Source organism: Trypanosoma brucei, chromosome 7, assembly GCF_000210295.1.
Source record: "Trypanosoma brucei gambiense DAL972 chromosome 7, complete sequence".
Lineage (NCBI taxonomy): Eukaryota > Euglenozoa > Kinetoplastea > Trypanosomatida > Trypanosomatidae > Trypanosoma > Trypanosoma brucei.
The window spans coordinates 47336-60899 of NC_026740.1; the positions used below are offsets into that span (position 1 = coordinate 47336).

At 45.3% G+C, this 13564-nt stretch overlaps 7 protein-coding genes across 7 annotated transcripts; all 7 read right to left on the minus strand.

The window, feature by feature from the left end:
- Window positions 1-329: 329 nt before the first annotated feature.
- On the minus strand, window positions 330-848 carry TbgDal_VII280 (hypothetical protein, conserved; the record flags this gene model as incomplete). The annotated part of the gene is made up of 1 exon (XM_011776029.1): window positions 330-848. The coding sequence occupies one exon, from the start codon at window positions 846-848 to the stop codon at window positions 330-332; it is 519 nt and encodes a 172-aa protein (XP_011774331.1).
- A 1066-nt stretch (window positions 849-1914) lies between these two features.
- Window positions 1915-2928, minus strand: TbgDal_VII290 (hypothetical protein, conserved; the record flags this gene model as incomplete). Its single annotated transcript, XM_011776030.1, has 1 exon — window positions 1915-2928. One exon carries the CDS (start codon window positions 2926-2928, stop codon window positions 1915-1917), a length of 1014 nt encoding a protein of 337 aa, XP_011774332.1.
- A 275-nt stretch (window positions 2929-3203) lies between these two features.
- TbgDal_VII300 (hypothetical protein, conserved) lies at window positions 3204-5516 on the minus strand (the record flags this gene model as incomplete). Its single annotated transcript, XM_011776031.1, has 1 exon — window positions 3204-5516. The coding sequence occupies one exon, from the start codon at window positions 5514-5516 to the stop codon at window positions 3204-3206; it is 2313 nt and encodes a 770-aa protein (XP_011774333.1).
- Window positions 5517-5823: 307 nt separating this feature from the next.
- On the minus strand, window positions 5824-7581 carry TbgDal_VII310 (protein farnesyltransferase beta subunit,putative; the record flags this gene model as incomplete). The annotated part of the gene is made up of 1 exon (XM_011776032.1): window positions 5824-7581. One exon carries the CDS (start codon window positions 7579-7581, stop codon window positions 5824-5826), a length of 1758 nt encoding a protein of 585 aa, XP_011774334.1.
- Window positions 7582-8600: 1019 nt separating this feature from the next.
- Window positions 8601-9494, minus strand: TbgDal_VII320 (T. brucei spp.-specific protein; the record flags this gene model as incomplete). The annotated part of the gene is made up of 1 exon (XM_011776033.1): window positions 8601-9494. One exon carries the CDS (start codon window positions 9492-9494, stop codon window positions 8601-8603), a length of 894 nt encoding a protein of 297 aa, XP_011774335.1.
- A 441-nt stretch (window positions 9495-9935) lies between these two features.
- Window positions 9936-10244, minus strand: TbgDal_VII325 (hypothetical protein, unlikely; the record flags this gene model as incomplete). The annotated part of the gene is made up of 1 exon (XM_011776034.1): window positions 9936-10244. The coding sequence occupies one exon, from the start codon at window positions 10242-10244 to the stop codon at window positions 9936-9938; it is 309 nt and encodes a 102-aa protein (XP_011774336.1).
- Window positions 10245-10613: 369 nt separating this feature from the next.
- On the minus strand, window positions 10614-13418 carry TbgDal_VII330 (hypothetical protein, conserved; the record flags this gene model as incomplete). Its single annotated transcript, XM_011776035.1, has 1 exon — window positions 10614-13418. One exon carries the CDS (start codon window positions 13416-13418, stop codon window positions 10614-10616), a length of 2805 nt encoding a protein of 934 aa, XP_011774337.1.
- Window positions 13419-13564: the final 146 nt, after the last annotated feature.

Consider the following 13564-nt stretch of genomic DNA (forward strand, 5'->3'; position numbering starts at 1 on the left):
GGAAAGAGTGGGTAAATGTTTGTATTAATAATTCCCCCCCCTCGTGGAAAGCAGTTGTAACATGGGAGGAGGCATGGATGTTGTTCTTTTTGTGATTTTAAAAATTTTTTGTGTTCAATTTTCTGAGCATTGCTTTATTGGAAGAGATGACGGGACTTATTGCTTTTTCACAGTTGCCGTCGCTAACGGTAGTTGCGTTTCACTATGGTTATTCTTTCGACTGTCCCTGTTCAGCTATAAGTTCTCGAATGGCGATTGTGCTTCCAGATTTTATACTTGCAGTTTTTAATCGGGAGAGAACGCTTTCCAGTCGCTCGAAAGGATCATCACTAACTGCAGCCAGAATGCTTTTCAAATAACTCAAGTCGGTTACAAAATGACAGCGACTGGACGAGTGCCACCTTCCATCGGCTCACACAGATCGGTAATGTTTTGTCAGGAAAGAACTGAAGAACGGCCTTTACAGCTTCCATCAGTCCATTCATAACTACTTGAAATCGATCATACTTCATGATAGATTGCGAATCCTTTAAGAGGTCTTCGACGCGCTCTGCTTCTCGCCGTGCAAATGATTCCAGCACCTTAGGTTGCTCGAATATGTGTGCAAGCTCAGTTTGAGTATAAAAATTAATTTGCTCTGCAATATCGTCCCGCCTACACAAACTGTTTTTAACGTTTCTTCCGTCCTCAGCACCAACACATACCTTCGGAGGAGTAGAATCAATTTTAATACTAAGCTGCCTTACTGCCTCAAAGCAGGAAATAAGCTCAACATTCCTCTCCACACACTGCAAAATGGGAGTTAAGCAAGTGGAAAGACATTCTACAACAGCGACCAAATCATGCATTAAACAAATTCCTTTCCCTCCAATAAAACTCACATTCGGTTAATTACACACCTGGCGCCCACAAGTCAAAATGTGCAATGCGCTAAAGATGTTGTGACTGCAGGATTGTACATCTCAAATAACATTCTCACAAGTATTGACTCTTCCGGCAGGTCTTCCAACTGAAGGTACGAATAATCAAACGCCGTCAACTCGCAACATTTAAAAGAAAATTATTTCTCTCCTTTCCTTCAGAGACTTTGAAATTGGAGGTTCTGCACAAATCCTCAATCCTCCGGCAGGTGTAAGCTCCACTTCATTTCAGTGGTCAGATACATAACTAAATGAAAGTAAAGTATAACTAAACGACAGAGAGATTAAAGCAAAGGGGAAAACAAGTAACGACACTTACAAACAAGAAACAAGATAGTAAAATAAGTAAGTGGAAAGAAACTTAGGGAATCTAGAAGAAACATGCAGATGAAATAAAAAGAATATGGAGTCCCAAAACACATCGCAACGATAAAAACTGAATACCCCATGACAATAAAAATGGAAACAATTGTGTGGAAGAAAACACTGACAAAATAAATAAAAATAAAATAACAATATCACTATTTGAAAAAAAAAAAGAATCAAGGGCAAAACGAGTCAGATAAAATAGCAGATGGGTATAGCCGCTATTTGAACACTTTCACAATAAATCCATCAACAAACGATGGGTAAGATGCGGTGTCTCGACAATGCAGCGTCTGCACACAGAAATCTACAGTGTCATGCGCCCACCCGAATGTTTAAAGACGCCACACCAATAGGATAGCATTTAAAAAATAATAATAACAGAAAAGATAAATATGTGGGAGACGTATGGTTCAAAAAAATGAGTAAAAAGACTTTTTTGTAGCACTGGTGCGGTACGTAAAAATTTAGTATACCATTGAATTAAATAAGAATATAATAATGAAACGACCAGCGAAGAAAGCATAGGGGTGAGAAACACCGTAAGTGGCCCCTCCCGTTGCAGTAGCGCCCTGTAAACACGTGTTTAGCTAACGCCTAACTTCGACCTGTCGACACGGTAAGAGGATTAGGGAAACAGTTGACAGCTTTTAAAATGTGCGGCAGCACTGTGAAAAAGTGCTGCAAGAAGGATCAGTAATGTGTATCCTCCTATAGATTCTGCATAGCTGCCGTCATTACCAACTTCTGCTTCCTCACCCTCATCGTCACCCAATTCCTGCACATGATCATCGTCAGAAATTTCCACTTTTCCTTCAGGATCCTTCTTCGGTACTTCCTCAACTTCCGTTCTTTCCGTCTTTTCCTTGTCCTCTGGAACCTCCACGTTTCCTTCAAATTCCTCCCTTGAAATCTCTTGAACTTTCGCTTCTTCCGTCTCTGCCGTCCTTTCGGCTTCCTCAGCTGCCTTGCGTGCGTTGCTTTCAGCTGCCCTTGCTGCAACTCTTGCTTCGCTGGCACGCCGCACAGCAGCCTCTAATTGATCATATTCCGCCCTGAGATCAACCATACGCGTCCTCGCGATCCTACATATTTCACCCATGAAAATAGCACATGCGGATTCCACAGCCTGTGTCAGCACCCAGGAGTTAACTCCTCTATTTGGGAGACTGCAGCCTCTCGCAATTCGTCTTGCAGTGCTGGCGGCACTATTGTCCTCTGCAACACTTTTCAGATAATCATCAATCGGAGCGGTCTTTCCGGCGGCGAGCAGTGGGGCATTGGCCGCGTATTGCTCCACATCCGACAGGGCCGTCTTGGCGGCATTCTCCGCGCTCTCTGCTTCCTTTAGGGCAGCGCGAGCGCGTCCGACGGCCTCCTCCGCTTTGGGATTATTCCAAGAGGCATCCTCCGCTCGTCTCACGGCATCTTGGCAACCTTCTCTCGCTTTAGAGGCATCCGAGACATTCGCTGCCGCCGACGTCTTGAACACTTTGACACTGTTGGGTACTCCATGCAGCGCTTCCGACATGAGACATGCCGCACTTACATGGCTCACTGTGTCTTGAAACCCTTCCCCACCTTTGGGACCGGTGGTGACATACGTAAGTATAGCAAGCAAGCACAAAAAACGGGCAGTCATGATTATCCTGAATTGCTGTAGTGGTAGTTGTTAAAATGAATGTTAAGTCTAAATGCAGGCAACAGTAGGAAAGAGTGGGTAAATGTTTGTATTAATAATTCCCCCCCCTCGTGGAAAGCAGTTGTAACATGGGAGGAGGCATGGATGTTGTTCTTTTTGTGATTTTTAAAATTTTTTGTGTTCAATTTTCTGAGCATTGCTTTATTGGAAGAGATGACGGGACTTATTGCTTTTTCACAGTTGCCGTCGCTAACGGTAGTTGCGTTTCACTATGGTTATTCTTTCGACTGTCCCTGTTCAGCTATAAGTTCTCGAATGGCGATTGTGCTTCCAGATTTTATACTTGCAGTTTTTAATCGGGAGAGAACGCTTTCCAGTCGCTCGAAAGGATCATCACTAACTGCAGCCAGAATGCTTTTCAAATAACTCAAGTCGGTTACAAGTTGTTCTACTGCAAGGGCCGCAGCATCGTCGCTATTAAGTGGGAAACACATTATAATGTTGGCCACTTTAGACTCAATAAAGTCCGATACCGCCGTGCGCACAATATCATCTAACCAATATTCCGTTACTTCTTCGAGTAACTCTTCAATGCCGTCGAACCGTCCCTCGCTGCCACCCCGTAATGATTCGAGTGCTAATGGTATTTCCACAATGGCTTCACCAAAGCCGCGCACCATTTCACTAGGCGCAAGATGTAATGGCGTGTGTAGCACAGAATTGGAAATCACAGCGCTTCCTCCGTTACTCGACTGTAACCTCCAGAGTGGTTGCGACTCATAACCGTCAGCTGTGGCAATAACGGGAGCAATGACAGTTTGTTTTATAGCCTGCTGGCATTCAGCAGCACAAATCACCAGTACATTGTTTAGTGGCCGCCACAACTGTTCACTTAGTTGACTATTGATAGACTCAACCTCAGTTGGACGTAGTCGGCGCACCTCCGCAGATTTGACATAGTCTTCGCACATTTTCTGCGTAGACAGAAGCAATTGTTGAACAATTTTGCGTAACGCTGAAAGGCGCTCTAACAACTCCGTCTGGTGCGTGTGAGGTGCGGGTTGAAAAAATGTCAGCGACTGGACGAGTGCCACCTTCCATCGGCTCACACAGATCGGTAATGTTTTGTCAGGAAAGAACTGAAGAACGGCCTTTACAGCTTCCATCAGTCCATTCATAACTACTTGAAATCGATCATACTTCATGATAGATTGCGAATCCTTTAAGAGGTCTTCGACGCGCTCTGCTTCTCGCCGTGCAAATGATTCCAGCACCTTAGGTTGCTCGAATATGTGTGCAAGCTCAGTTTGAGTATAAAAATTAATTTGCTCTGCAATATCGTCCCGCCTACACAAACTGTTTTTAACGTTTCTTCCGTCCTCAGCACCAACACATACCTTCGGAGGAGTAGAATCAATTTTAATACTAAGCTGCCTTACTGCCTCAAAGCAGGAAATAAGCTCAACATTCCTCTCCACACACTGCAAAATGGGAGTTAAGCAAGTGGAAAGACATTCTACAATTTCATCTGCCATTAAACGCAAAACTTTCACGGGTTGCGACTCGGGCCCTTCAGAAATCTCCGCATTATCCGTGATATCGCGATTACCGCTGTAAACATGTGCCAACTGCATTAAATAGTCTAACTGGTCGGTGAGTGCACATCCTAAGGAAGGTATAAGTTGCGTTTTCAGCACCTCTGCCGCACGCACGGGAGAAATTGGATGCCTTGAAACCTTTGACTCAGAGTGATGTAGCAGACAAAACACTTTTTCCTTTTCGGAGGCTATGCTCTCTGCGGAAAATTGCTGAAGAACAGCATCAGCCCTCCCAATAGTATCAAGTACCTTGAGGAGATGAGCAGCACGGTCTACTACTCTTCGGCGTAACTGTTCCATACATTCGGTCTCCACCACGCGTTGCAGGAGTTGTTCATGCCTCTCAACTGCTTCCAGCTGCTTTCCACCAAACGTTACCTCTAATTTCTGAAGGTCTGCGAGGTTTTGCCGCACCTCCCTAATAGACACCGCCACTAAGTCTATGTCCACCTCTGACACCGAAACACGAAGTTTCTCCATAATATCGTCCAATTGCTTCATATTGCTATCAACTTCCGATGCCTTCTTAAGTGTTTCAGAGCAGCGCATGAGCTTCTTCTGCGTTTTCTTCAGATCATTGAGCTGTGCAACGTATGGTTTGGAGATCATTTCTACCGCTGGTTGCGCCTCCTCTCTTATTTTGCAAAGTGCCTGTTGAAGTTGTTGAACTTCCGTAACCATACGGCCGACTTCCAGCCCAGTTCGGGGGAGCCGAACGAGCGCCTGTGTGATAGTGTCGTCAACAGAACTTGCAACCTCCTGTGAGTATGAATGCAATCTGCCGTACAAATTTGTGATGCGCCCTTCCAACTCCGCATCGGTTTCTACCCCATCAGGATTCGCCGAAGAAATACATTGCAAAGAGGTATTTATCCACTGAATAACGTCAAAGTTCTCACTTGCTAATTCATCTAACGAGAACGCGAACGACGCGGGATCAGTGGAAGGTGAAGTACCAATTGAAGGGTTTGGATTTGGTACGTCCTGCATTTTTGGGCTTAAAGAAGAAGGAAAGTTAAGGCAGCAGTGCACACCAAAGATGAAGAAGCCGGTTACGAACCCGGAGAAGGCGTATCACAACTACAGAGGAAGATCAAATGTATTGGGGTTCTGTTCCATCTTTTTCGCACTGAAGTTACATTCGCTGCCAATTATAAAAAATAGAAGTTGTATAGAGGTGTTTGTCACATGGAAACACTTACCACGCGACTCAACCCCGCTCTCCTCCCACTTTTTTTTTTTGATCGTCCCCAGACTGAATGTCTTCGGGGCACAACACTTTGAAATACCTTTAACGTCAGCACATGAAAGTCTTTGCGCCCCAAGTACGCAGTGCAAACAAAACCTTTGACTGGTTGATGTTGAAAATGGGGTTTGTAGGGCGAAGACAGTTCTTGCTCAGGTGCAACTCACTACTAACACCACTACGTTCATCTGAAGGGAGGACAATTCCATAACTGTCCCTCCGCCCAGGAATATAACCCCGTGAGACCGCAGCTGCATAAAATGAGTTCCCACTCAAGTCACGGCCGTCTCTGTTGACTTGCATGCCTTGCAGATTTTGCGCGGAGCTCATCCCTGAAAGTGAATAACAAGTGTGATAAAAATCATTGGGATAGTTCGGTTTATCCATCAACCCACCTTCTTCCCTGTTTTGGCAGCACGCCAAAATGTAAAGTTGTAGCCGCCTCTGATTGAAGTAAAAGTCGCCCGCATCGTCGTCCAAAACGTTAGGTACACCTGATGATGACCACGACGCTGCAAGTGGTGTAGCGCTAAGGTACGCTTCCACACGGCTGGCTCGTTCCTGTTTTTCTTCCTCATGTTGGGACCATGCCTCAAAACTCTCTGGATGTAAGTTTGAGATGTCGACCAACTGCGCGTGGTCGAGCAAAAGCATTTCCCGTGATGTTAAGCTGCGTTTCGTTTCACCACAAGTCGTTATTTTAGCAAGGCTCTCACCAACACGCAGTAACACGTGTGATGCGCCCACCCAGTGGGCGTAGCAAGAGTCCACCAGTTTATTTGTTCTTCCGTTAAAACCACCTTCAAAACGCAGTTGACGCGCCGCTAGCCATCCTCTCAACGCCGTATAATTGCATAACTCTGGTCTCTTCATCAAAATCAGGGCAGCTAACCCGCATTGAGTGTAGGCCCCGTGCGCTTCGCTGGCAAACCTCCCGCACGCAAATCCGCCCTCGTGTGTCTGACACGAAGCTACGAATTGCGCCTCCTGCTCTCTCAGAATATCTCCACTACTTGCATCCACGTCCTGGAGCTGTAGTAATGTGGTAATAACCGCGACACAATATGATGCGCGAATATCCGCCTCCCCGCCTATGTGCATGCGGAAACTGCCGGCGGCACAGCGAAGTGAGAGCAACCAGCGCTTAATGGCGGAACGTGGAAGAGCCTGAAGGTATTCTGGACATCCCAGGATGCAGAGCGAGCAAACTCCCGCGTACGATGTAGCCAAATGCGGAATCTGTCCATAGTTTCCCCCGGAGAACCCAATAGCACACGTATGATCAGCATCGCACCGACGGAGAAAATCATACACATTGCCACATTGCTGAGGCATGCTTCCCTTTCCGTGCTTTCCCCCTTCTTCACTTCCCCAACAACCCTTCTGCTCATCTTCAACAGGTTGTTCCTGCAAGCAGCTGAGTATGAACTCCCCTAATGCGTCTTGAGATATCTGCTCATACAATTTCTCTGTGATTCCGAGCATCTCAGCAGCCTGCAACGTCCAGTAAACCATCCACGGCTGCGCGTTGTACAGCCGTTGCGCATACTCAGGAAGCTTTATCAACCGACTCTTCAGGTACTTTTCGTGGCTCTCTCGGTTGAGAGAATGTACAATCCCCTCCTCGTTGTCTATAGTACACATTTCCTCTTCTTTCTCATTGGAATCGGCATGCAAATGGATGTCAGAGTGCGTACCCCAAAGATCGCAGACCTCCGGCCGGTATTTCTCTAAAAAACGTAAGAGAGTGAGCTCAACTTCCCGTTGAGCGTGAGTGGTGGATGATGCTGGAGGTGGTACAAAAGACATTACTATGTATCGTTGCACACCAGTGGAATGCGACAGCCTGCCGGCTTAACGTACTGAAACCAACTACAACTCGAGGTTCTTAAGCTCAAAGGAATATGAATGAAGGATATTTTTCCGTGCAGTAAAATAATAGTGACGGCTCAGTTACGAAACTCCAGGGTTTGGTTGAACACTAGGCAGAGAAACACTCCAAATTAAATACAACCAATGCAACTCCACGGGTAAGCGAAAGGGTCAAACTAAGTTTTACGTGTGTCTCTCCCCTGATATATAAACATAGTTTTATATATAACTAATAAGGGAGAGTAACCATCATTTCAATCGGTTTCGTCATGTTCTCCCCTTCCCAACTTCCAAAAGAACAGCGTATTCACCACACAGCTAATCACTTACCCTAGAAGCACAAAGTTCAATACGCCGAGCAAAGTTAAGGCGTCATGGGGAAGGCGCAGGAAGCAAAAAAAAAAAAGCAACCTATGATAGGAAATACTTAATGTGCATCTTCAGAATAAACGCATTGAGATTCTTCCTGAACAAAACGGTTACTAAATAATGACTTTCCCTCCACAGAGGAAATCGGTGAAAGGCGCATAATTGGGGAGAAATAAACACAACCCCTCCCCCTAAATTACACGCACACAGCAAATGTAGCAATTGGACTGATGGCGTCTCCTTCCTTTCGCCCTCTTAGCCCTCTTGAATACTAGTTCTCCCATACCTCATCTCCTGCAACCTAGTATTTATTTTCCACACAACGGCACATTAAAAGAACATTTAAAAGATATCCATGCAGAACCGCAAATACGTTACGCGTCACCTTATTTTAAACAGCGGGTCATCCGACAAAACAGAACCGCCGGGGAAGGTTTATGCACAAAGTGGACGACACCGCTTCCACTTACGTTTTTTTTTCTTCGCTTTTCTTTTTCTCTGCCCTGCTATCGTATCCCATCCCTCCTCTCATTACACTGAAGTTGTTTTGTTATTTCATATCATTGTAACATTCCTGACGCATTTACTCATAGTTGCGTTGGTTTTTGCATTCCGCCATCCCTCCCGTCATTACAAGCCACTTCTCCACTTGCCATTCCTTCCCGAGACATTACATTTACTCTATTATGCGGATCCATGTCTTCCAACTCCACATTATAGGCATCAGATCCACACTTTTGTACGGTTTGACCGCTAGACGCATACATCTCCGCACATTTCATATGCTGCCTGTACGCCAATTCAGAGTTAATGGAATTGCGTAGGAATTCCACGCACTGTTTGTCGCGAATACGTTCCCTCGTGCACGAGGTTAATAGGTAATAAAAAAGCAAAATGGGATATAAGAAAAGGACTACAACCGCCACCACATCGAAGGTATTGTCGCTGTTCATCATCCTTTCAACGAAATGCTGCCTTTTGTCTGGAGGGAAAAGTGCAGGATCTTCCCCCTGAATGAAAGGAGGCAAAATAGCTGAGAGTGAGGAAAAGGAAAGCCTCTTTAGAGATTCTCCATCAACACCCGCCACACCAAAACGCACAAGAGTTTGAGCCGCATATGTGGGCCCCTCATCTTCTGCACCACAGAAAGATTTCTCATCCGCAACCCTAGTATCCCAACTGCAGTATTCTAGTAGTTCAAATTGCGATGTTCGATTGAATTCCCCCTTGGGGAGTTGTGTGAGAATACCAAGTGCTTTCTCAATGAATTCGTCTGCATCGAATTGAGTAAATGGAGTGTCCACGATGCAAGCAAATAGGATTACATTTTGATTCAGCAACATGGTGTCACCGTCAATGGGTGGTACACTTATTGTGTTTGATCCATTGCTTTCTTTAGGAGCGGCGGCAATCGGTCGTAAAAACACAACTGCAAAAACTAGAGAAAGCACCATGCAGAGGGCAAGTGAATATCGGGTCATTGCTTTTTTTTTTTTTAATATTGTTTTGTTATTATTTTATTGACTCCTTCCTCTTCCCCTTCCTTGTTCGCGTTGTACCTTTACCCTCGCTGCTCTTTGTTTGTTTTGTGCCAGTGTTGTAACACATAAGCATACGAAAGTCGTAATGCGCCGGAGAAAAGTGAGCGGAAGGGAGAAGAAAAATTATATATAGCGAAGTAAAGTGGATAAGGGGTGAAAGGAAAGAATAGAAATAGAAGATGGAAAATAATGATGAGAATAATAACAATAACAATAATAATCATAGAAAGCGGCTGCTCGAAACGTCACGAACAGAACACAAACACACAAACATACATACATAAATACAAGTACGCCTATATATATATATATATGCTCACACCCAAGTTGCCGTCAACGATTTTTTCTTTTTTTCGCCCTTGAACGGAACAGCGATGGTTTTCAAAGATGGGGAAGGGGAACAGCAGCAGAAAGAAAGAAAAAAATCTTTCTACCTTTTCGGTGCTGCGCGCTACGACGACCCGTTACAAGGGAATTCGCAAAAAACAACAACAACAACAACAACAATAACAAACAAACAAGCGGAAGGGCAACGTAAGTATTATTACAACAATGTAAACAAAAGACACAATCACAATCACAATCACAATGAGAAGACGAAGGTGACGAAACGCACGAAAATGCGAAATATGAGGAAGGAAAAGAAGGAGCTGTTCCTTTGCGACAAATAAACAAAACAAACACATGCATCTAACACTTTTGCACCCAACGCCACTACACTCCCCTTTATGCTTTGAAAAAAAAAACAGGAAAAACAACGAAAACACAAGCACTCATGCTCAAGAGGATAAAAGGGAGCAAGGAGAAGTTTAAAATTTTTTTTTTTAAAGGTTCACTAACTTTATTAACTGCCAAAACATGGAGTTACAGAATACAGGCGCGCACACGAAGAAAGAAAACAAGTAACCCCTCTCCCACCCCCCCCAAAAAAAAATACGTAACGTAGTGGTCACATTCCAATATATCCATACATTAATCCATCCTGCCATGCACGTGAATACATAACCAACACCAATACCAACGAAAAAAAAAAAAAGGAGCTTCATTTAATCAACTTCATCAACTGCCAATGCGGCTCCTTTCGAAGGCGTTTAGTTGCGATGTGGCTTCCATGGTCTTTTTCAATTGCGTGCAGAATAGATTAATACCAACAAGAATAGCAATGCTCATATTCATGTCGTGATTGATTGTAAAATCTTTTGGAGCAAGCAAGAAACTTGCATTACGCGGCGCTGTTAGCTCCTCACAATCAAGTTGTTCGTCCAATCGTAGCGTATCGCCAAAAGAAAGACTCATTTCATTTGCATCATGCGCAAAACTCGCACCATCAAAAGTGCAGCTCATGTCCAGGAAATTATGGTTTGGAAACTTTCCAAGTTTTATCTGCACCGCATTTCTCCTCAATCCCGCAATAATATCCTCGTACACACTTTTAAAAGCGGCCCTCAACAGCACAGTTAACTCGCGGAGTTTCGAGTAGTGTTCCGCAGCCAAGTCATAAGACCATTCCATTGGTTTGTGGACCGCGTCTACGAAGTCTTGCATCACATGAACGGAGTATTTGTCAATTTCCCGCACAACAGGTTGTATTGTTGCGAACACTTGCTGGATCTCATGATCCATTCCCCCTGGCCGCTGCCCGTGTGTGTGTAATAATCCAAGTAAAATAATATCCACAGAGGCTGCGAGGCGCCGCAAGACGGGAACAAACTCCTCTTGACCACGCGCAGGATACGGTATACCGTGAAGAATAGGTTCTGTTGCCGCTACTCCCATGCACACGCGTACCGATTTCAACGTTTCCCACACCGCCTCCCTCCGTCCCTTAATCCTTAGCAAAAGTGACATTATTTCATTTCCCTCATCGTCTCCTTCACCAACTGGGGGATGGACGAGTCCCATAAGTTCCGAAAAGTTCTCTGACAATGCTTTCACCACACATACTTCCGTATTGTGCAACACCTTGATTGGGTCTACAGGGAATATGAACACAACTATGGCGTAATATGACATCACTGAAAATGCATTTGATACGAGTCGACTGAGTGTGAGACGGAAGTCAGAGACCACGTGCAGAGAAGGTGGAAGTGTTATTGCGCAATGAAGAGCACAACTAGCATAGGCTGGAGCTACACGCGCAAAAAGTGCGATGAATACCCCAAAAAGCACGCAGACGAACGATTCCCAACCATGATGATAGTTCCGGTCGACAGCATACGCCAGGGATGTGGAAAAGAGAAGTCCCGCAACACGCTGCACACCACTCATTATAGACTCACCAGCTGTGGGTAAGCCCACACCCATGAGAATAGTCATGCCGAAATAGTAAACATTATCCTTGTCGATGTAAAGTGAATACGCACACCCAACGATATACGCACAAGCAATTTTAAAAGCGTTCTTGAATACGCGTACATCATGGGGTGTGGCTAATGTGAAACGATTTTTGATCATCTTAACAAAGCCGTGGAAGACATCTAAGAAGAAAAACTCAATGAAGCGTCGCGATCCTGATTTGAATCGCGAAGGGTCAAAATTTCGGAGGTTTTCCGCATATTTGTGGATTTCCTCGCCTAACAAGATCATCATATGATGGGCAAATACCAGGTGCATATACCAAACAGTATCCTCAGGTACAAAATCGTGCGCCATGGTGTCGTAGTGTAGCTTGTCAAGTGCTGATTGAAGGTTAGATGTTGCAGTGGCGAATTCGTCGAAAGGAACCCGCTCGATAACATCACGGGGTTCGAGCACCGTAGAGAGCTGCTCCATAGTGTTACTCAAGGCATCACAAAAAGAATTCACGGAGTCGTTGAGTCGCTCGAGCGCCGTGCTCATTATCGCGTCTTCGCCCATTTTTTCAGTGCTCCTGTGCCGGTGCTTTCGATATGCCCCTTCTGCACTCATTATACGCGCCACTGCTGTAAGGCCGTGTAACATAGGCATAACGTCCTGCAAAACCTTTAAGCGTTCTCTCCGCAATTCTAACTGACGCGTGGAAACCCACACCTCGTAGGAGACGTAGGTTAGTTGGCCGGGAATGGTAATGAAACAGTCTTGCAAGGGATCTGAGCTTAGCTTTGGGAGTGTTAATTGAACTTCTAACGGATCCTTCGACCAACAAACCTTCGCTGCGTCGCGTACGATGGCGGCTAAATACCCGCAAGCCTTTGCCATCTCTCTGTCCACACGACGGTTCATACTTACTGGAAGAAGAATCGCCTGTAACTGTGCGAAAAATGCACTCATAATTATGTCACGCCCAACAAGCAAAGCTGTGAGGGCGCTCCACTCTTCTTTCGATCGCTGCACTTCCATAACGATGATCGTAAACAAAACGGCCTGTCGCCTGCACCGCAAGTTACCCGTGAGTCCAACAGCAAAACAACCGAGGAAAGCTAAGGACCACCACAGCGCTTCGTTTTTAGGTATATCAAACAAACTTAAGAAACTGCCCCATATCGTGCTCCAAACCCCGACTTGGACTAATGTGATGGTAAAGGAAACCTGTTCCCCGACGGTATCTTGGCTATTGGCCACACCTAAAAGCCCGAGGACAGCATACATGGGAAGTTTCTCCTTGTAGAAGTGTGAAATTAGCATCAAAGGGAGCGCAGCAACCAACGTGATGCGCAACGCCAGCATTGCGGAGTATCTACAATTGGGAGATTTTATGGTTTTCCAGAAGGAAGTGATTGTTCCTGAATCGTCGCCGAGGTTTTTCCATACATGAAGAACCGGTTTTTCAGCATCCGTTCCGCTAATTGGACCCGCCGATCGCGTAGAAGTGCTCTCCTGAAGTTTTTTCCCGTACGCGTCCCCTTTTATTGGTTCGGCCGCGCTGCAACGCCTGGAGGGTCGCATTACTCATGCAATGCAGGCAGCAGTCGCTTGCCCCGCGCACCAACGTTAACACGTATCACCCCAAGGGCCCTTCCAGTCCCCTCTTTTTTTTTTTTTTGGTGCTTCCTTCACCTACACCAACCCTTTCATTGGGAAAGAGTTCACCT